At 41.1% G+C, this 23,634-nt stretch overlaps 1 protein-coding gene across 7 annotated transcripts in view; it reads left to right on the top strand.

The window, feature by feature from the left end:
- The window catches only part of ubap2a (ubiquitin associated protein 2a), a 122,274-nt gene that overhangs the window by 19,488 nt on the left and 79,152 nt on the right, over positions 1-23,634 (top strand). For 5 of the 7 annotated variants that reach the window (XM_060855828.1, XM_060855875.1, XM_060855501.1 and 2 more), the window contains exons 2-6: positions 5,144-5,270; positions 5,515-5,592; positions 5,954-6,064; positions 11,232-11,385; positions 11,482-11,559. In XM_060855828.1, the coding sequence (XP_060711811.1) occupies positions 5,181-5,270; positions 5,515-5,592; positions 5,954-6,064; positions 11,232-11,385; positions 11,482-11,559 (511 nt within the window). In that variant the 5' untranslated portion in view covers positions 5,144-5,180. Of the gene's footprint in view, positions 1-4,688; positions 4,704-5,143; positions 5,271-5,514; positions 5,593-5,953; positions 6,065-11,231; positions 11,386-11,481; positions 11,560-23,634 lie in introns of those variants that run through there. The other 2 variants (XM_060855739.1, XM_060855884.1) reach the window with 2 other exon arrangements.

Here is a 23,634-nt window from a genome sequence, read left to right as displayed (position 1 = left end):
GAGATGTTTTGGGATTAATTATTAAAGTCTAATAGCATTATATTTGGAAAATGTAATCTAATCAAGCAGAGTCATCATGGGTTTGTGAAAAGGAAATAGTGCTTGACTAACTTGTTAGAGCGTTTTGGGGAAGTCTCAACCAGTGGGAATCCAGTAGATGACTTTTGGAAGGCACATGTTTGAAAAGGAGTTTTGCAGAAGGTTAAAACATACTCCATTGTATTAGAGGTAGTAAATTGATGTGGGTAGAAACTTGGTGAATTGGCAGGAACCATGGAATGAGGATGAAAGGTGCCTTTTCATGTTGGCAAGCCATGACCAGTTGGGTTCCAGCAGGATTCATGCTTGGACTGCAATTCATTGCAAAGTATATTAATGACTTTGAGGGGGAAAAAAGTGCAAGTGTTGTTGGCAAGCTTGCAAATGTTGCTGAAGTAGGTGGAAAGGTAGGTTGAGAATGATACAAAGTTGAGAGATTGGGTGAAGTAACTGGGAAAAAGTTGGCAAACTGAGTATAATGTGGGAAAATGGGAAATTCTTCATTTTGGACGAGAACAGAAGAGCAGAATATTACTTAAAATGGAGAGAAACTGCAAATAGCTGCTAAACAAAGGGATGTTTGGGGAAAGAGTACTTGTGTATGGAACACAAGGAAGTCTTAGTGCAATTGTATAAGGTACAACTGAGTCCATTTCTGGAGTACTATGAGCAGTTGTGAATCCCTTAGTTTAGGAAAGATGTCATTTAATTGGTAACCTTTTAGAGAATTTTCACCATGGTTCCTGGTATCCTGGTGGTTAAGTGGGTTGGGACTCAGATCACCATTTATTGTTCTAAACTCTCGAACAAATTGAAACCCATGATTCTTAAGGGGCTTGACAAGGTAAGAGGATGTTTGTCCTTGTGGGCTTCTCTCAGAAGAGAGAGCATAGTGTTAGAACAAAGGGTGCTATTTAAAACTGATTTATTTCTCAGGATTGTGTGTGTTTGGAACTCTGCTACGCAAGCCTGTGGGAGCAGAGTCAGTATAGACAAGTTGGAGCAAAAAAGTCTATGCTGACCAGATATCCTAAATTAATCCAGTCCCATTTGCCAGCATTTGGCCTGTATCACTAAACCCTTCCTATTTATGTACCCATCCAGATGCCTTTTAAATGTCCTAATTGTACCAGCCGCCTCCATTTCCTCTGGCAGCTTATTCCATGTAGGCATCAACTTCTGCATGAAACAGTTGCCCCTTAGGTCTCTCTCAAATCTTTCCCCTCTCATCCTAAACCTATGACCTCTAGTTTTGCACTCCCATATACTCTCCTCTATCTGTGTCCCTCATGATTTTATAAACCTCTGAAAGGTCACCTCTCAGCCTCCGATACCCCAAAGGAAATAGCCCCAGCCTATTCAGCCTCTCTCTATAGCTCGTCTTCTGACCCTGGCAACATGCTTGTAAATCTTTTCTGAACCCTTTCAAGTTTCACAACATCCTTCCTGTAGCAGGGAGATCAGGATTGAACGCAGGATCCAAAAGTGGTCTAACGGATGTCCTGTACAGCTGCACCATGACCTCCCCAACTCCTGTACTCAATACTCTGACCAATAATGGAAAGCAAACCACCCACCACCATCACTATCCTATCTACCTGCAACTCTACTTTAATGGAGCTACGAATCTGTACTCCAAGGTCTCTTTGTTCAGCAACTCTCCCCAGAACCTTGCCATTTAAATGTATAAATCCTGCCCTGATTTGTCTTTCCAAAATGCAAACCTCCCATTTATCTAAATTAACCCTCCATCTGCCATTCCTTGGCCCACTGGCCTGTCTGATCAAGATCCTGTTGTACTCTGAGGTAACCTTCGCTGTCCACTGTATCTGTTTTTGGTGTCATCTGCAAACTTACTAGCCGTATCTCCTATCTTTATATCCAATCACTTATATAAAATGACAAAAAGCAGTGGACCCAGCACTGATCCTTGTGGCACATTGCTGGTCACAGATCTCCAGTCTGAAAAGCAACCCCCTTCTACCATCCTCTCTTTTCATGCTAGTTCTGTATCCAAATGGCCAGTTCTCCATATTTTCCATGTGATCTAACCTTGCTAACCAGTCTACTGTGGGCAACCTTGTCAAATCCCTCACTCTAATCCATGTAGATCACATCTCCTGCTCTACTGTCATCAATCCTTTGTTACTTCAAAAACCTCAAGGTCCATAAGACATGGTTTCCCCTACAGAAAGCTGTGTTGACTATGCCTAATCAGCCCTTGCCTTTCCAAATAAGTGTGAATCCTGTCCCTCAGGATTCCCTCCCAACAACTTGTCCACCACTGATGCAAGACCCAGTGGTCTTTTACGGCTGCAGTAAATAGATTTTTGATCAGTAGGGCAATGAATGGTTTTGGACAAGTTGAGCCAGTAGCCATTGGAATTTGGAAGAATGAGACATGATTTTATTTGACGAATACAAGATTCTTGGGGAGGGTTGGGGAGCTTGAGAAGGTTAAAGCTTAAATGATAGCTGAGGGCACAACAGTGCATTCATGAGGCTGAGATTTGTGGTTAGTGTGTTGCACAAAGTGGTCACCCTTCAACCTAAAGAAGTGCAGGCAATGTGAGAATGGATGACTGTTGGGCTGGTAGCGAGGGCATCAGTTCTCTAAGGTCATCTCTGTGCAAAAGTAGTTTTGGCCTGATTATGGGAAGGAGGAGAGAAAGGGATAAGGGGGGGGGTGGGGTGGGGAGGGGAGGAAAGAGGAGAAAGATGACCTGTTGTCAGTATCCATCAGTGAGGGGAATAGACAGGTGAATACAAGGTGGGTTGTTTTTTCTCCTGGGTGTTGGTTCAAAAGGTCATGAAATGTTGTGAACAGCCAGAGATTGTTCCATGTTTGGGGAGATGAGGTCCTGTAGGTAGACTTCAGAGAATTAGGATTTGTGCCTCTCCACCATCTACAAGATACAAATCAAGCATTTGATGGAAACTTGATCAATGGCAAATAGGTGCCGGAGTAGCAGATGGAGTTTAATTTAGATAAATGAGGTGTTGCATTTTGGGGCATGGATAGGGTCTTTTCCCTGGGGATGTAACCACTTTTGAGTTTTAAGGCATCCAGCACTATCTGCTGTGTAGTATGGGCACTTTAAGATAACACCTTATTTCCCCAAGTTCAGTAGCTTCCATATCCCCCTCCACAATAAACACTGATGAAAAATACTTGTTTAATATTTTACCTATCTACTGTGGTTCTACGATCTTGCTGATCTTTAAGGGGCTGCATTTTCTCCCTAGGTACTCTTTTGTCCTTAATGTATTTGTAGAATCCTTTTGGTTTCTCCTTCACCTGATCTCTCAAAGCTATCTCATGTCCCTTTTTTTCCCCTCCTGATTTCTTGAGGATACTCTTCCTGCCCTTTGTACCCTTCAGGGGATTCACTCAATGATTCGTTGTTGGTCTGTTACCTGACCTGGTAGGTTTGTTGACCGACATTTCATCCTGTGTTGCCTCCTGTGAAGTGCTGCTGTACTGTTCCGCTGAACTGAATTTGTGGTTCTTTTTGAACTGTTTCTGGTTAGTGCTGGTTTTGGTTTTCCATTGCAGCAGTTTGTATATTGGGTCCAGGTTAATGTATGCGTTGGAGTCAGAGGGTGAGTACCATGCTTCCAGGAATTTCCTTGTTCTTTGTTTAGTCTGTTCTAGTATTATGTTGTCCCAGTCAAACTGCTGGTTCTTGTTGTCTGTGTATGGATACTATGGACAGTTGTTCATGTTGCTAGTTGGTGTTCATGGATGTCTGCCTGTTTGTCCTACCCTGTGCTTAGTGCAGTTGTTGTATGGGATTTCTGGAGAAACCAGCACCAGCCGGAAACAACTCAAACAGGACCACATAAATTCAGTGCAACAGAATGGCGCTTCTCAGGAGGCAGCACAATATTGATGTTACCGAGAAAGGGGATGGAACAGATCAACAACAAATCCAACCAGCTCCCGAGCTACAGATCTTCACAAACTGGATTCACTCGATCCCGCTGTCTATACTTTAGATGTGCTTTCTCACTTTTTTCCTTGACAGGAGTCTCATTTCTCTGGTCCTCCAGCATTTCCTACAACTACCAGCCTTGCCCTTCAGACTAACAGCAACATTGTGTCTCTGGACTCCCTTCTCAATTTTGAAGGCTTCCCACTCTCCACTTGTACTGTTTATTGCCAGTTCCTATTTGCCCTTTAACTGTGAACATCCGCCCCATCAACATATGAAAGTTCTTGCCTAAGATCATCAAAATTGGCCTTACTCCAATTTAATTTTTAGGTCTGGTCTATCCTTTGCTGTAACATTTTTAAAACTAATAGCATTTAGGTCACTGGCCCCAAAATGCACCCCCAATGACACCTCAGTCACTTGCCCTTCTTATTTCCCCAAGAGAAGGTCCAGTTTTGCTCCTCCTCAACACAGAATTGGAAAATTTTCATGTCCATGCTTAAAATAATTCCTCTCCATCCTAGTCTTAGTCTACATTTGGAAAGGGAAAATATCCTATTATTATAAATGTGTTATTCTTGCAGATAACTGGAATCTCCTTACAAATTTACTTCTCAATTTTTGTTGACTCCCTTGGCTGCAGTAGTATAATCCCAAGAGGTGGTCACCCTTTCGCACAGAAGATGATGCTTGAATGGAACGAGTTGCTGGAGGAAGTGGTGAAAGCTGGTACAATTAAACTTTAAATGGCACCTGAATGGGAAGGTTTTAGATGGATGTAAGTCAAATGCAGGCAAATGGGACTAGTCCAGTTATCAGCATGGATGAGTTGGATTCAAGTGTGTCTTTCTGTGCTTTATTATCTGACTCTCAATACTGGGAAACTAATTCATTGCTGATATAATGTCTTGCATTCTCTGTATTGGCCCAGAAAAATAATCTAGGTTTGTTTTCAACAGTGTTGCATTATTGACAGTGCTGGTAGCTGACTTTTCATTCAATTTCTTTTTGCATTTTCCCTTCAATCCAAGCCAACTGGAATTTTTTTCCTAGAATTGTTGATTAGTACTGAAGGAGGCGATTTTATCCATTGACTCCTAATGGAGTTTCAAATTATTTTTAAACTGGAATACATGCATGAGTTGTAAAACTTAATGTTCCTTTTACAGATTTTCTATTTTGTACATTGTTTTGTATATACTGTATATGATGTCTTCAGTGGGCAATGACCGATCTCGTGGCACTCGGGACAAGATACAGACTCAGACATGCGCACAGATACAGAAACCAGTACAGGTAAGGGGCTGAATTGCTTATCAGTGCAAATCTAGTCAGGCAGGCAAATGAACTTCAAAAATAGTAATTACGTATGGACTTTTTTTCCTAATTTGTTTTAACAATTTCCCTCTGTGGGAGAAAGGACCGGAGAATATTGGCTATTTTGTTTGCTTTCCAGTTACTGTTTAGAGTGGTTCTTATATTTATTAGATATAAAGTAATTCCTTGAAACTGAGCATATTCTGAACTGTTGATGTTTTAGGCTACAGCAGAACAAATTCGACTTGCCCAAATGATCTATGATAAGAATGATGCAGACTTTGAAGAGAAAGTGAAGCAAGTGAGTAAGACTCAACATGTAATGCAAAGTCAGTTTCTTAAAAATAGATTTCTCCCTTGCACTCATCAACAAATATCAAGTAGTTAAGTCATTTGACTAAGCTGATACTAAATGTGTGGTTTTTCAAAGTAGGGGTTGCATTTGAGATTTGTGGTATATTTAAATCTGAATGCATAAAATTAGGCTTGTGTGGTTGAGAAATTTGAGAGCAGGCCTCTCATGAAAACTCTGCATTTTTCTTTTTCAATCACTTGTTTAAATGGTTGAATGCATTGTGTAGATGTTTCCAGTTACTCTAATTTAGTACAATATTTATCATTAACAGTAGAATAATACCTTATTTTTAATGGAACTTTTTTAGTTAATGGAAGTCACTGGAAAGAACCCAGATGAAAGCATAGTTGCACTTCATGACTGCAATGGTGATGTAAACAAAGCAATCAACGTACTGCTGGAAGGAAATTCAGATACGGTGAGAACAAAAGCATTTCATTATTCATCTATGATGCTAAACTATTGTGTTTTTATTTTTGTATTTGCAGGGGTTTGGAAAAGGTACATCTGTCTGCACTTAAAACTATTAATTTTCAAAAACTTATAACTGAACATACTGTTGAGCTGTTACTGAAAGACTGAAAATTGTCAAATTGTAAACATTTCTATATAATTGGTAGAAATGTGTTGACTGGTCCTGGGAACATTTAATCAAGGATTTTCCAGCATACAACCCCTAACTCCCATTATGATTGGTTCCAGATTTGAAGTTTTTAAATTGAATAAGTAAGGCATTCGACAAGGTTCCCCATGGGAGACTGATTAGCAAGGTTAGATTTCATGGAATGCAGGGAGAACTATCCACTTGGATACAGAACTGGCTCAAAGGTAGAAGACAGAGGGTGGTGGTTGAGGTGGAGGGTTGTTTTTCAGACTGGAGGCCTGTGACAAGTAGAGTGCCACAATGATCGGTGCTGGGCCCTCTACTTTTTGTCATTTACATAAATGATTTAGATGTGAGCATAAGAGGTACAGTTAGTAAGTTTGCAGATGACACCAAAATTACAACAGGATCTGGACCAGATGGGTCAATGGGCTGAGAAGTGGCAGATGGAGTTTAATTCTGATAAATGCGATGTGCTGCATTTTGGGAAAGCAAATCTTAGCAGGACTTATACACTTAATGGTCAGGTCCTCAGGAGTGTTGCCAAACAAAGAGACCTTGGAGTGCAGGTTCATAGCTCCTTGAAAGTGGAATCGCAGGTAGATAGGATAGTGAAGGCGGTGTTTGGTATGCTTTCCTTTCTTGGTCAGAGTATTGAGTACAGGAGTTTGGAGGTCATGTTGCACCTGTACAGGACATTGGTTATGCCACTGTTGGAATATTGCGTGCAATTCTGGTCTCTTTCCTATTGGAAAGATGTTGTGAAACTTGAAAGGGTTCAGAAAAGATTTAAAAGGATGTTGCCAGGGTTGGAGGATCTGAGTTACAGGGAGAGGCTGAACAGGCTGGGGCTGTTTTCCCTGGAGTGTCAGAGGCTGAGGGGGTGACCTTATAGAGGTTTACAAAATTGAGGGGCGTAGATAGGAGAAATAGGCCAAGTCTTTTCCCTGGGGTCGGGGAGTCTAGAATTAGAGGGCATAGGTTTAGGGTGAGAGGGGAAAGATATAAAAAAGACCTAAGGGGCAACGTTTTCACAGTGGTCAATGTATGGAATGAGCTGCCAGAGGAAGTGGTGGAGGCTGGTACAATTGCAACATTTAAGAGGCATTTGGATGGGTATATGAATAGGAAGGATTTGGAGGGATATGGGCCAGGGATGTGTGGCAGGTGGGACTAGATTGGGTTGTGATATCTGGTCAGCATGGACAGGTTGGACCGAAGGGTCTATTTCCATGCTGTACATCTGTGACTAAGTTGGCCATGTATGTTAGGAAGTAGCAGTCATTATTTTCTATTCTAAGATAGCTAGTGATGGAAATTTTTTTTATCCATTCATGAGATGTAGATGTTTCTGCCTGGCCAGAATTTATTGCCTGTCTTTAGTTGCCCTTGAGAAGTTGGTGGTGAGCTGCCTTGAACCACTGCAGCGAGTGTTTCAAAAAGTGAGCTTGCACATAACTCTGAAATAGTCTCATAGCAAGTAAATTTTGAGCAATTGATATCTTGTATCTAAACTTGAATTTTTTTTGTCTACCTCAAATGTTTGGAGCATGGATAATGTGCAGGAACCAATACCCAGTTTAGATAATATATCATTTGATTCCTAGTTTACATCATTTTGTTCGATTTTGCTTTTGTTTGACAATACCTAGACAGAAGATAACCAACTTATCTGCAGGAATGAGATTGGGTGTCTCAGTAAATACCTTTTCAACCAATCTCTAAACATTTGAGGAATAGAGAGAAACTCCAGTTTCCTCTCCTTCACAACTGACTTCAGATCTTGAGCGTATAAGTTATGGAACTTCGACCAAATATTCTTTAAAACAAAAAGATAGGTAGGAGTCTTTTAAGTTAGGGTATGAATCCTAGATAATTACAGCCATGTGGAATGCCATGAGAAGTTCGATTGAACTCATGTCAGGTGAGCTGTTGTCTGATTATAACTAAACTAACTGAACTTCAAGTTATTGTGACTCTTATGACTGGGATCTTGACGGTATTTCAAGTTTTAAGTCTGCACTTTGCCAACAGTTCTGCTTAGGGTTCTTTATTCTGTAAACATTCCCTTTTTGTTTGAGATTTTTCCCATTAGTGGCAACAACCCTGTCTAGCACCCTCAATCTTTTCTTTCAATAAGATCACTCTTCATTCTTCATGCTATTGAATAAAGGCCTTAGCTGTTCAGCAGTTCTTGATAAGTCAGTCATTGAGATATACAGCATGGAAACAGACCCTTTGGTCCAACTCGTCCAAGCTGACCAGATATCCTAACCTAATTTAGTCTTATTTATCAGCACTTGGCGCATAGCCCTCTAATCTCTTCCTATTCACATACTCATCCAGCTGCCTTTTTTTAAAATGTTGTAATTGTCCAAGCCTCCACAATTCCTCTGGCAACTCATTTCATATGTGCATCATCCTCTGCATTTTAAAAAAAAAAGTAGCCCCTTAAGTCCCTTTTAAACTTTTTCCCCCTCACTCTAAACCTATGCCCTCTAGATGTGGACTCCCCCACCCCAGGGGAAAGGCTGTCTATTTACCCTATCCATGCCCCTCATGATTTTATAAATCTCTATAAGGTCACCCCTCAGCCCCCGACGCTCCAGGGAAAACAACCCCAGCCTATTCAATCTCTCCCTATAGCTCAAACCCTCCAACTCAGGCAACATCCTTGTAAATCTTTTCTGAACCTTTTCAAGTTTTGCAGCATCCTTCCGATAGGAGGGAGACCAGAATTGCACGCGATATTCCAAACATGGCCTAACCAATGCCCTGTACAGCCACAATATGACCTCCCAACTCCTATACTGAATGCATTGACCAGTAAAGGCAAGCATACCAAACACTGCCTTCACTGTCCGATCTACCTGCGACTCCACTTTGCAGAATCTATGAGCCTGCACTCCAAAGCCTTTGTTCAGCAACACTCCCTAGGACCTTACCATTAAGTGTGTAGGTTGTGCTAAGATTTGCTTTTCCAAAATGCAGCGCACCTCATTTATCTGAATTAAATTCCATCTGCTGCTACTCAGCCTTTTTGTCCATCTGATAAAGATCCTGAGGTAATCTCTTTCACTGTCCACTACATCTCCAATTTTGGTGTCATCTGCAAACTTAGTCAATCATTTGTTCCCAGGAACTAGGCTGCTGAGCCTCTCTTGAACTGCTTCCAATGCTGGCTGCTTCAATTGAAAGGAAGTTTACAACATGAAGAAGACATGAGAATAGTATGCGAACATAGTCAAGATATGAGCGATTAAAAATGTAACAGGAAGGGGTAGAAAATGTATGGAGATGAGTGCAACAAAAATTAGAGACAAAGTAATAATTAGAACACTAATGCTTAAGGCAGGTGGTCGTGTTATCCTGTGCTGAACCAAATTGGTCAGAGACTATCCGACCAAAAGAGAAGACATATGAAGTTGTGAAAACCAAATGTAGATCAGCATATTGGATTTTTTGGGGATCAGCAGATGATTAAAATGTTAATAGATGTGGAAATTGAAAGTAAATTGGTAAGCTATATAAATACAAAAGCAATAGCCTCTACAAGCATCTAAAAAGAGTAGCTAAAATAATTGTGGATACAGGATCTGATGGCCTGAATTCAGCTGTTTTATTTTTTGGGAAAGGAACTGGTTGCACTGATAGCAAAGGCATTACTTGAAATATTCTAGAACTATATAGATTTCAGGAAAATTTCAGTAAATTAGCAAACTGCTATTGTAACACCTCTCCAAGAAGGGAGGGAGACCAAGCCGGAAACTATAGGCCAATTAACCCAACATCACCTATTGGGACTATTAAACTTGAAATTCCAGGGCATTTAGTCAAGTTTTTCATGCAAATCAGCATGCTTTTGTGAAAGGGTAATGATGTTTGACAAATTTTGCTAGTGTTCTTGGAGGGTATAACGAGCAGAGTTGACCGTGAAACTGGTAGATATAGGGCATATGGATTTCCAGCAAGCATTTGATGCTCCATAAAATTATGGATCTCACTGTATGGGGCAGTGGCATGGATTAGTTTACATTTTGAAGGTAGAGTTAGGATTCATGGCTCTTACCGTTTTGGAAAGGTGTAACTTGTGGAGTGTCATGGCGATCAGTCCTAGAGGCTCAATTATCTGTTAATGATTTAAAAGAGCATAATGTATCAAAATTTGTTAAATATATAATGAAATTTGCAAGGATATAAAATGGAATGTGTTGTAGGAAAGAGGGGGAAGAAGCAAAAAGCAGACTATTTACATGATGAAAAACTCCCAAAATAGTGCTCTGCAAAGGGAGTGGTGTTATAAAATGCAAAATTAGCAACAAATAAATTAGGCAAATGGAATTTCAGCCTCTATTGTTAGGGAGTTGTCATTTAAAAATTGAAGCCTTCCTATAACAGAATAGGTTGCTGGTGTGGCCACTTCAGTATTATGTGCAGTTTTTAAGGCTGTATTTAAAGGGTGCACTGGCATTGGAGGCCTGCAAGTCCAACTACTGGGCTGAAGGTGTTAACTAACTAGGGACTGCTCAACAGGTCAGACCTTCATTCATAGGAAGAATGAGGATATTTTTGACCTGTCCAAGATTTTTTCGGCAGTGCTTGATGGGGTAAATGTTGAGATGTTTCCAGTAATAGGGCAAATTCAAACTAGGAGACATAACTACAGAATAAGGGGAAATTTTTCCCAAACTGACATGGAAAGAAATTTCTTCTCCCAGACAGTAGCGAATGTCTGGAATTCTGTATTCCTCTATGTTCTGGAGGCCAGATCACTAAGAATGGAGGGTTAGATTTTTGAATAGAAATACAAGTTGAGGGCTGAGATTGAAGAGGGTTGAAGAACTAGTTCAGTCCTGATCTTGTTGAAAGGCAGGCTTGAGGTGCAATTCCTGTTTCTTAAGCTGATTGTGAATTGTTATGGATGTGGAATTACAGAATTTGGTTTAAAGCTGAAGTGATTTGATTGGGTGTCATTGTACAGACTTCATGGGAGACTGTAGGCAAAAAGAAAAGTCTTGGAACTGGTAAAGATGGCCTTCTAGAAAATAAAGAAAACCGAGAGAAGCGTGGAGATAAAGCAATTCGGGGTCGTGCAGCCTCTTCTAGACGAGGGAGAGGAAGTCAAGGCAGGGATTGTAAGTATTTCATTTCTATGTAACACTGAGCCAGTTGTTTGCTTTTTCTGCTGAAGTGCATATTTCCTGAACTTTTTCCATGTTTTCAATTTGCAGACAGAGTTGAGGAAAATGGAGTGGATGTTAGTCCAAGTGATAAATTTGCAGAGCGAGGCAGGCGTGGCCGTGGCAGAGGTGAGACAGGAAGAAAGCAGCAATCTTAACTGTATTACTGTTTATACACTACTGTCACTTGAATTTCATTAATATTACTTCAGATAATGACAGGAAATATAACTGGTTCACCAAGCTTCTAATCATGTATGATGGCTATGGCATAATTTTTCACTCCCTACTCAACCACTATGATCTTTTAAGGCAATCAAATTTTAAGCTAATTATGGAAGGAGGTCTTAAGTATTCTCAAAGAATTCTTTAGGAATGTGCTCCTCGGCAGTTCCTTTTTTTCCCTCTGGTCTTTCAGAAATTACTTAACATGCATACTGTACCTTGCTGTTGGATGCCATCTGTCATCCTGGTTGCTTAGAAGCCTCCATCTTCTGAGCTGAGTGATTGATTGCTGACTGCTCTACCTTTTAATAATTATCAACTGTTTTGAGAAGTTTGTCTGTAACATTTTGATCTGTTTGATCATATTAATCTATTTATATTTGGGTGATGTGGTTTAACTTTGGTTCATCTGATCAACGAGGAGAAAGTGAGGTCTGCAGATGCTGGAGTATCAGAGCTGAAAATGTGTTGCTGGAAAAGCGCAGCAGGTCAGGCAGCATCCAGGGAACAGGAGATTCGATGTTTCGGGCATAAACCCTTCATCAGGAATTGATGAAGGGCTTATGTCCGAAACGTCGAATCTCCTGTTCCCTGGATGCTGCCTGACCTGCGCTTTTCCAGCAACACATTTTCAGCTCATTTGATCAACAAGTAGGTTAATGCTACCTTTGATTTCTCTTTAACTTTTAATGCTATGTGATTGCTTAAGCATGTTGAAAAAATGAAAAACCTTAAAGTTTGCTCCTGCTTTTGGTTTTCTACACTACAGGTTCTAATACTTTGCCTGATATGGCTGTGTTAGGAAAGCAGACTCTTGAACAGTGACTAAACTAAACAGGGAAGAAAGGATATTTGATGAGCTGATTTTTAAAAAAAAAAATTGAAATCTGTTTTTTTTTGTAGATATTTTTATTGAAATTTAACATTTTTGCAAATTTACAAAAATGAACAAAACTCTCAAATACAAACATTGATGTACAATTAAATCATATATACAACAGTCATAATTTAACAAAGAAAAGAGAAAGAAAGAAAACAAAGAGAAAAAAAAACGAAAGAAAGAAAAAAAACCTCAACTTTCTACTAATCTAACCTATAACTAACCAGAGTGTATACCTAAGTCTCTTACATGCTCGGAATGTATAAACATCAAATATAATAAAACCCGTATTCGCGCAGGATTCCTCTCCCAAGGGGCCCCGGAGCAGCCCGGTCTGAAATCTTCACTAAATAAAAGCCCTTGTTAGGATGGCCGAAATATCTGCATTTATATAATTCAAAAAGGGCTGCCATATTTTATAAAATAATTCAGTCTTTCGGTGCACCATATTTGTGAGGAAGTCAAGGGGGATATATTCCATAATTAATCTGTGCCAATTTGAAAGTCCAGGGGGGCCCTCAGCCACCCAGTTCACCAAAATATTTTTCCTTGCACAGAAAGAGAGAATAGAAAATAGTCTCTTCCCATGCATATCCAGAGATGAGAGGTTCGAAAAGCCCAAAAGGAGACATACAGGGTCCACCCTAATTTCCGTTCCTAAAATTTCTGTCAGGGTACTTGCCACTTTAGTCCAATATCTGCGGATTTTCTGACCAGTCCACAGACAATGTGCAAGAGTACCCACCTCTATTTTGCATTTGGGACACATTGGAGATGCTCCTGCCTTAAATTTTGCCAGTCGAGCCGGAGCTATATGGGCCCTATGAAGTATCTTTAGTTGGATAGCCTGAGTTCTGTTACAGATAGCAATTCTTCTAGCATTTTCCCAAATGTCATTCCACATATCCTCAGAGATTTCTAGCCCCAAGTCCTGCTCCCATGTTTTAAGCAGGTCATCCATGTCTCCTGAGACTCCATCATGTAGCAAATGGTGTATAGTACTAACGGAGGATGCCCCCGCTGGTCCTAAGACATTACGTTCTCTGTCTGATTTATAAAGACTATTAATGTAGTCTTCCTCTGTATATAATCTCGAACTTGGATGTATCGAAAGAGATCCCCATTAGGTATTCCGAATTTCAGACGCAGCTGCTCAAAGGACATTAGGATCCCATCTTTAAATAGGTCCCCTAAGCATGAGATGCCCCTGGATCTCCAGAGTTTAAAGGTGGCATCTGTAATCCCCGGTTGGAATCCCCATGCGCCTACTATTGGTGCATGGGGGGATGTTTTATGTGAGTTACCCTCATTTTGCCGCATTATATTCCAGGCCTTAATTGTGTTTAATATTACGGGATTTTTACAGTGGTCTGTAATGATTTTCCTCTTATCTGAAAATAAAAGGTTAATAAGTGGGTATTTTACTTGGGAGGCTTCGATATCCAGCCAAATTGATTGTGGATCAGATGAAACCCAATCAGCTATGTAACTTAGTAGGGAGCTTAACTGATATTTCCTAAAGTCTGGGAAGTCCAGTCCTCCCCTTGCCTGTGGAAGCTGTAGCTTCTTCAGCTTAATGAGGGGCCGTCTATGGTTCCAAATAAAGGAGCCCAACCAGCCATATAATTTACGTAGGGCTAGCCTTGGCAGCATCAGCGGGAGCATTCTCATAGGATATAGGAGACGGGGCAGAACATTCATTTTAATTAATGCTATTCTCCCTAGCCAGGAAGTCGGAAGGTCTCTCCATCGCTGGAGGTCCTGCCTTATCCTTTCCATTAATTGTACAAAATTAGCCCTATACAGCTGATCAAATACTGGTGTGATAAAAATACCTAAATATAAGAAACCCTCCAGGGACCAACGGAAGGGAAAAGGGGATCCGTCCATTAAGTGGGGTATCATAGCCAGACCACCCATTGGCATGGCTTCCGATTTTGAAAAATTAATTTTATAGCCTGAGAATGTACTAAATGTATTAATAACTTGAATTAGACGAGGCACTGACATTAAAGGATTACTGAGGAATAAGAGAACGTCATCTGCATAGAGGGTAATTTTGTGTTTACCTGTACCAATCCTCGGGGCCGTTATATTAGGATCAGTCCGGATGGCTTCTGCTAATGGTTCGATTATCAGTGTAAACAACAATGGTGAGAGAGGACATCCTTGACGGCAGCCCCTACCCACACTGAAGCCATCCGATCTTAACCCATTAGTAATAACAGCTGCTTTGGGGTCATTATACAATGTTGAAACCCATTTGGTAAACACCTGTCCAACGCCATACCTTTCCAATGTGTAAAATAAATATGACCATTCAACCCTATCAAATGCCTTTTCCGCATCCAATGAAATTACTACTCCCGGTATCTTTCCCTGATGACAGGCTTGGATCATATTCAAGACCCTTCTGATATTATTGGATGATCTGCGGCCCTTAATAAATCCCGTCTGGTCCTCCTTTATAATATATGGCAGTACCCTTTCTAGTCTTAGTGCTAACATTTTTGAGAGAATTTTAAAGTCTACATTTAGTAAGGATATTGGTCTGTAAGATGCACAATCTTCTGGGTCTTTTCCTTTTTTGAGGATAAGAGAAATATTTGCTTCTTTCAGCGTGGGCAGGAGACAGACCTGACTATGCGCAAAATTATACATATCCATAAGTGGGTCAACCAATATTCCTGTAAATTCTTTATAGAATTCAGCTTGAAAACCATCCGGGCCCGGTGCTTTTCCGCTCTGAAGTTGCCTAATTGCCTTGAGTATTTCTTGGACTGTTAAAGGGGTATTTAGGGCCGACACCTGTTCCGGAGTCAGGCCCGGGAAGGTCAAATTTTTAAAAAATGACTGCATCCTCCTAGTCCTATCTTCACAATCCTGCGATCTATATAGTTCAGAATAAAATTCTTTAAAGGTCGCATTGATCTTTTTATGATCATGAGTCAGGGTACCCGTACTTTCCTTGATGGTCGGAATAGTTTGAGGGGCTTTCTTTTTCTTTACAAGAAATGCTAAGTATCTACCCGGTTTGTCGCCATATTCATATAATCTTTGTTTCGCAAATAATATTTCCCTTTTAGCCGTTTGAGTAAGCGCGGTGTTTAAAGCTGTCCTAAGAGCTGTAATCCTCTGCAATTTTGTGATAGAAGGTCTATCAGCGTATGCTGTTTCGGCTGCTTTTAGGCGAGCTTCGAGCCGACGCTGTTGCTCTCCCTTCATTTTCCTCTGGGTCGCTGAATAGGAGATGATCAAACCTCGTGCATAAGCTTTGATGGTCTCCCACATCATTGACGGATTGTTAGCCGTACCAGTATTAATTTCTAAAAAAGTTTTAAGTTCTTGGGAGAAGTACTTTAAAAATTTGCTATCTTTTATCAGGAAGGGGTCCATACGCCAATGCCGAGCAGATGTCCCATTGTTCTTTACTTTAGTTTCCATGTATACAGCGGCATGGTCAGAGATTGCTATAGTACCTATTTTACAGGTTGCTATAGAATTTAGAAAAATCGATGGGGCAAAAAACATATCAATTCTTGTGTGACATTTATGTGGATTAGAGTAGAAAGAAAAATCTCTACCCTGTGGATGGAGACATCTCCATACATCTACCAATCCTAATTCTTTATTCAGGTCCGCCAGTTGTCTAGATCTGGGAGATACTCCAGCGGCACTCTTGGGAATCCTGTCTATTTCCGGATCCATAATACAATTAAAGTCTCCCCCTATAATTGTATGACGGGCACCAAAGGCCATCAGTTTTGAAAAAGCTTCCGTTATGAATTTAAAGGGGTGTGCCGGGGGCAGTACACATTTAAGATCCCATATTCCTCTCCATTTATGAGGGCTTTAATCAAAATATATCGTCCAGATTCGTCTTTTATCTGATTTAGAATTTTCAAAGGGAAGTTCTTCCGGACAAGGATAACGACTCCCCTGCTTTTTGAATTAAAAGAGGAAAAAAAGGCCTGATCAAATCCGCCCTGTCGTAATTTTAAGTGTTCTTTATCTGACAGGTGCCTCTCCTGTAGGAGAGCTATATCAACTCTCTCCTTCTTAAGATTTGATAATATTTTCTTCCTTTTAACTGGCGAATTACTCCCCCTGACATTCCAGGTGCACCACTTAACCGACTGTTCAGCCATAATCATCTGGACAGATCCGAGACCCCTCGGGAGGGGAAACCCTATCTAGAACATCCCGAGCATGGAGCATACAAGATTTACAAAAGTAAAGACTCTCTGATACACTCAAAACAATATAACAAAAAACTCTTTCTAAGTATAAAAGATATAAAACATTCCGAATTGGAGATTTTCTCCCTTGTTCCCAGGGAGCGTCACTTCCTCTCCCACAGTCCATCTTACCCTCTTCCAACCAGTGCCCCACCTTTGACCCAGGTGTTCCTCAATAAAATGAGGAGAATTCAAATATAATATAAAGCTAGAGTTAACAGTGAACACCCCACCCCCACCCACACCCACATCTAAATATATTTGGGAATATTAATACCATATATAACTATAAGATTACAATCTCAACATGTAATACTTAAATATAATACCACAAAATAACAGGGGAAAGAAAAACAACCCCGCTCCTAAAAACAGAAGTAAAATAGAATAAGGTAACCACCTCTCCCCATCAACATTAACCAAACGCCCCAACATATATATATACATACACACATAGGGGGAAAGATAAGATAAGAAAAGATGAAGGGATGTAAACCAAAATAATGGGAAAGGCAGACCAGCGTCCACAATCTCTTACAGTTTATTTAAGAGAGTACAAGAATTCCTTAGCCTTCTCCGGTGATCCGAAGTTATATATGGATCCTTCGTGGCTAAGGCGTAGCGTCGCTGGATATCGTAAGGAGTACTGAATATTTAAGTCCCTTAAACGCTTCTTCGCCTCATCGAATGCCTTCCTCTTTCGGACCAAAGCTGGGGAGAAGTCCTGGAACAGCATGATCCTGGATCCTTTGTGGGTCATAGTTTGGGGATCTTTTCCCAGATTTCTTGAGGCTTCCAGGAGCATCTGCCTCTCCCTATAGCTCTGCAGCTGGAACAGGACCGGGCGTGGGCGCTGGGTTGAGCCGGGCCCACGTACTGTGACCCGGTAGGCCCATTCTACCCTTACCTGGCCTGATCCATTATGCAGATTTAAAAGTTGTGGCAGCCAATGCTCTAAGAATGCTGTCAGCTGGCCTCCCTCTTCCTGCTCGGGCAGGCCCAACAACCGAATATTTTTTCTACGACATCGATTTTCGAGGTCATCAATGTGGTTTTCTAGGTTCTGGACTCGATTCTCAAGAAAACGGATGTGGTCGGCTGCCGATTTTATCGCAGTCTCTGAGGCTGCGGCCTTCGACTCCACCTCTCTGACTCGGCACTCCAATTCCTGAATGTCTCTGCCCTGCTTCTGCAGCTCGGCTGATAGTGCTTCTCTGCTCTGCCGAGACTCATCGATAAAAGCATCAATCTTCGCCTCCCACCTGGCAAACATCTCCTCAAAGCTCATCTTCATTGGTAAATCTCCTGAAGTAGCTGAAGACACCTTTGTTGCAGCTGAAGAGGGAGAGGCTGGGGGAGGGGTCCCTGCTTTCTTAGAGCCGCCTGTTCCCTTCCCTTTACTAATTTTCCAGCTAGTATTAGACTATTTAAATGTATTAATAGGTAACTATTTAAGGTTAACAACTATTATAAATGGTTTAGTGAGTGTGGTGAGGGTGGATAGCCCACTTTGCCCAAGTTTTGGGTAGAGCACTGTGGACTCAGTCTTGCTGGGTCGTCGCCATCTTGGATCCCCCCGAAATCTGTTTTTGAAATATTTTGAAAACACTGTCATGAATCATGGAAATCATCCCTTGTCCAAAATCCTGAAACCTGATCTTAGGGCAAAGTTAAAAATCGCACCATGTTATGCTCTAATAGGTTTATTTGGAAATACAAACTTTTGGAGTGCTGCTCCTTCAGGTAGCTCGTGGGATAGATTATGGGACCTCGAGTTTATATTGAAAGTCAAAGTGTCATACAACTGGTGCAATGTTTTGAACAAATCTAGATTGCTGTTCAGTCTTGAATTATTTAGAATGGTTTGCAGGTTTTGATTAATGTGTCAATCCCGGAACTTCTTTCAAGTCACATTCCCGAGATAACTTAAGGTGACATCTTAAAATGACAGCTTAACTCAAACAATGCATTAAAGGTGTGAGGTTAGAGTCTGTACCCCAAACTTAAGTCAGACTGGTTCTATTTTTAAAGAAGGAATTGATAAAATGTCACGTAGACGGACTGCCAACAGCTTATATGCTTATTGAACAAAATAGACTCTATCTACAAATACAAGTCTGCTCATGCAAATTCACCCCATGGGGTGAATTGGGGCAAATGGAGAAAGACTGCTGAAAACTACAGACCAGAGGGATTTGAGTCCTTGTTCATGAGTTACAAAAAGCTAGCATCTAAGTTCAGGTATTCAGGAAGGCAAATGGAATGTTGGCCTTTTGAAGTAAAGGGAATGTATATAGAAATATTGAAGTCTTGTTAAAGTTGTACGAGGCACTAGTCAGACTAGAGCTAGAATACTAGGCAGTTCTGAATGCCTAATATAAAGCTACCTTGGCATTGGAGGCCTTCAGGAGAAGTTTCATGAGGCAGATATGTATTTTCTTGAGGGATTGAGTAATTTGGGCCTGTACTGAGTTTAGAAGTATGTGATGTGACTTTGAGACATAGATTCTTAAGGAGCATGACACTGGAGATACGCTAAGTGGAATGATTTGGGACTAGAGGGTGTAGTCTCAGAATAAGAAATCGCCTATTTAAGATGAATGAGGAAGAATTTCTTGTGTGGGTCATGAAATTGTGGAATTTTTATTGCACAGAGCTGTCCAGGCTCTGACTTAGTATTTGTAATGTTAGTTTTTTAATGATGAAATTGAGTTATGGGGAAAAGGCAGGAAAATGATGTTGAAGGTTATCAAAACAGCTCCCAGATGTAACTGGCTGAGCACACTTGATGGGCTGAGTGGCCTGTCTCTTCTGCTCCTGTGTCTTGGGGCCTCATGAAATTGTGGGCCTGATCAGGTGTGATAAAGTAAACTGGGAACTCTGCAGAAGAATGTAAAATGGTGTAATAATTCTCTGCTGCCTTTCAGCTTAAAGGCGGAAGATGAGGCGTTCTTCCAACCACACCACCCCGTGGCCCAACTTTTAAACCCCCCCCCCCTTCCCACTTGGCCGAGGACATGGAGGCCCTGGGCCGCCTCCGCCGCTGCTCCCTCACCACCAGACGCCTGGAGGAAGAACGCCTCATCTTCCACCTCGGAACACTTCAACCCCAGGGCATCAATGTGGACTTCAACAGTTTCCTCATTTCCCCTTCCCCTGCCTCACCCTAGTTCCAAACTTCCAGCTCAGCACTGTCCCCATGACTTGTCCGGACTTGTCCTACCTGCCTATCTTCTTTTCCACCTATTCACTCCACCCTCTCCTCCCTGACCTATCACCTTCATCCCCTCCCCCACTCACCCATTGTACTCTATGCTACTTTCTCCCCACCCCCATCCTCCTCTAGCTTATTTCTCCATGCTTCAGGCTCACTGCCTTTATTCCTGATGAAGGGCTTTGCCCGAACGTAGATTTCGCTGCTCCTTGGATGCTGCCTGAACTGCTGTGCTCTTCCAGCACCACTAATCCAGAATCTGGTTTCCAGCATCTGCAGTCATTGTTTTTACCTTTCCCATCATCAGGCTAGTTTTAGTGTATTGCACCCATAAACGTTTGGAGAACCTCAACCTGAGCCACAAATCTTCGAAAGAATTGCAAAGCTAGAATAGCCTTCCTTGGATAAGGAGACCAAATTTGCACGTAATTTTTCAGGTGCGGTCTTGCCAATGCCCTAAACAGTTGCAGTAAGATGATCTTGGCTCCTGTATTTTAATCTTCTTGCTATGAAGGCCAACGTACCATTTTCACACTTCACCATTTGCTATATCTGCATGCTTACTTTCAGCAACTGGTGTACAAGGACTCCCAGGAGATGACATGCAGTTTCCCCACCTAAACTATTAACCCATAGCATCCACAGAATCCCTATATTGCGGAAGCAAGCCATTCAACCCATCGAGTTCACATTATACCCTGCTAGGAGCATCCAACCCAAAGAGCTCGGAGTCACAGTGTAAGAATAAGGGGTAAACCATTCAGGACTGACATGAGGAAGAATCTCTTCATTCAGAGTTGTGAACCTATAGGATTGTCTAGCACACAAAGCTGTTGGAGCCAGTTTGTTAAATATATACAAGAGGTGAGCTGGATGTGACCCTTTTGACTAAAAGATCAAGGGGCAATGGACAGAAAGCAGGAATGGAATACTGAAATTCCATGATCATATTGAATGGTGGTGCAGGCCAGAAGGGCCAAATGGCCTATTGTTGTATCTATTTTCTAAGTAGAGTCCTACACCCAAACATATTTAGCTGTCTTATTAATGATTTTCTGTCATAAAGTCCGATAACTGCACATGTTCAGTGCCATTTGCAATTCCTCAGATATTGAATTAGTCTGTGTCCAAATGCAACAGACCAGAATAATATCCAGGCCTGAGCTGACAAGCAGCATCTGAGGGAGGAGGGTACATCAGCACCCAATAACAGGGTCGCGTGCTTGGGTCAGAGGTAGGGCCAGGACCAGCAGCAGCAGCAGGGTGATTCAGAACAAGAACAATACAGCACAGGAACAGGCCATTTGGCCCTCCAAGCCTTCTTGCCACATTTAACCTTTGTTTATGAACCAAATCCATATCCCTCTATTCCCTTTCTACTCATGTGTTTATCCCTTTCTTTGTCTCTAGTGGAAAGTGGCAAGTAACATTCATGGCACAAAAGTGTCAGGTAATGATCATCTCCAACAGAAGAGATTCTAACCATCATCCCTTGACTTTTCAAAAGGCAATGCTATTGCTGAATCCTCCACTAACAACATTCTCGAGTTACCAGTAAACAGAAACTGAACTCGATTAGCTATGTAAATACTTTGGTTACAAGTGCAGATCAGACATTAGGAATTCAGCAGCAAGTAATGAAGGGCTTATGTCCAAAATGTCAATTCTCCTGCTTCTCAGATGATGCCTGACCGACTGTGCTTTTAAAGCCCCACACGTTTTGATTCTGATCTCCAGCATCTGCAGTCCTTACTTCCTCCTAGCACGTGACACATCTCTTGACTCCCAAAGCCTGTCCACCATCAACAAGTCAGGAATGTGATGAAATACTCTCCAGTCGTTTGGATGAGTACAGCTCCAACAACAATCAAAAAGCTTGACACCATTCAGGATAAAGGAGCCTGCTTGACTGACACAAAACCACAAACATTCACTCTTTCCACCACCAATACATCGTAGCAACTGTCTACAAAGTCACCAAGGCCATAAAACAGCACCTTCCAAACTCATTGTCACTACAATCTAGAAGAACAAGGTCAACAGATTAGGGGGTACACACTTACCTAAAAGTTCCTCTCTAAGCCATTGTTATCCTGAACTATGTCACTGTTACTTCACTGTCCTGGAGCTCTATTCCTAATCGTTTTATATGTACACCTACACCAAGTGTACTGCAGCAATTGAAGGTAGTTCATAATAGCCATTTGAAAAGGGCAATCAGAGTGTTGGGTTCTTTTTCTTGAGATTCTTACACTCTTGATGCAATTGCAACGTGCCAACTTCTGTGAACAACCAAACTTTTATCAAGTACAAGCTTTCTGGAGAAACCCTTAACACACTTTGCAGGGCTAGCAGAGTCGTGTCAAAGATATCTCTGAACTTCCTTCATACAGTACAAGACTTTCACATTACTGTCAGTAATGCCCACAAAACGGCCCTAGCCATTCCCCTACAGTCACATGCCACTCAAGACACAATGTAGTGATCATATCACTTCCAGAAACCATGTAATGTACATCATCCCTAGATGGCCAGATATGTTGTGAATCTTTTTTTTAACTCCAGGATATGGTCAGAATTTTAATTGCAATGTTCTTATTAATTCTGAATAGGGGATAATAATGTAACTCTTTTACTCTGAATAATTAGGAAATGGCTCTGAATGCCAAGAGATAGGGATGTAGATTTTTTACATTCTACCTGTAAGACAGAAGCATACCACCCTACCCTCAGGACATCCAATTTCCTGCAGGTCAGCAAATTCACCCTTCAATATCTCAAGGGATGGGAAATAAATGCTGACCCAGCACATGAAGCCCTTATCACTTGAAGAATAAACAAAACTACAATATCAGAATTCATAAAGATCCACGGGCTAACTGCTAATATCTACTGATCACATTATGTCTGAAATAGACAACCAAATACATGCTCCAACAAAGATCTTCATTTTAGCAGTTTGCCAGAGGATCTGTGATAAACGATGAAATCTTTTAAACAGACAATCTAGAAGTATGTTTCCCAAATGTTAAATGTCTGTATTTTGATGTCTGAGATATCAAATTTATTTTTACTTGCCGAATTGAATCTTGTGCTTTACATCTTCCAGCTCTGGATTTAAGCTGAATGCATAATAGCATCCTATGTGAATTTAGAATTTATCATGATAGTCTGCAAATTCCAAGTCGTAGAAAAACTCAATACGGTTAAACAGTGTCAGAGTGTAAAGGACATGTTTCTGTAACAGATCAATCAGACATCTTGCAAAGGCGTGTTGTAAAAAAGCCATGAAAGAATGCTTTAACATTTATAATAAGTTAGAATGTGAAAATGTTGGCACTTTAACATGATTTATTCATGCATAGATGCTTACTGACTAAGAAGTTTCTCAACCAATTCATCAGTGATGCAGTGAGTTATTACTCGTACTTTTGCCTTGGAGCAAGGGTTGAGACCAGTTGAGGTAATAGCAGTAAAATTTCTACTTATACTTGTGAATGGTTTGGATAACTTTAATTCAGTTTCTAGATTAGATTACTTAGTGTGGAAACGGGCCCTTCGGCCCAACAGGTCCACACCGACGCGCCGAAGCGCAACCCACCCATACCCCTACACTTACCTCTTACCTAACATTAGGGGCAATTTAG

The sequence above is a fragment of the Hemiscyllium ocellatum genome, chromosome 1 (assembly GCF_020745735.1).
Source record: "Hemiscyllium ocellatum isolate sHemOce1 chromosome 1, sHemOce1.pat.X.cur, whole genome shotgun sequence".
NCBI lineage: Eukaryota > Metazoa > Chordata > Chondrichthyes > Orectolobiformes > Hemiscylliidae > Hemiscyllium > Hemiscyllium ocellatum.
The sequence above is the reverse complement of the archived record's forward strand: the minus strand, read 5'-3'. Positions and strand labels throughout refer to the sequence as shown.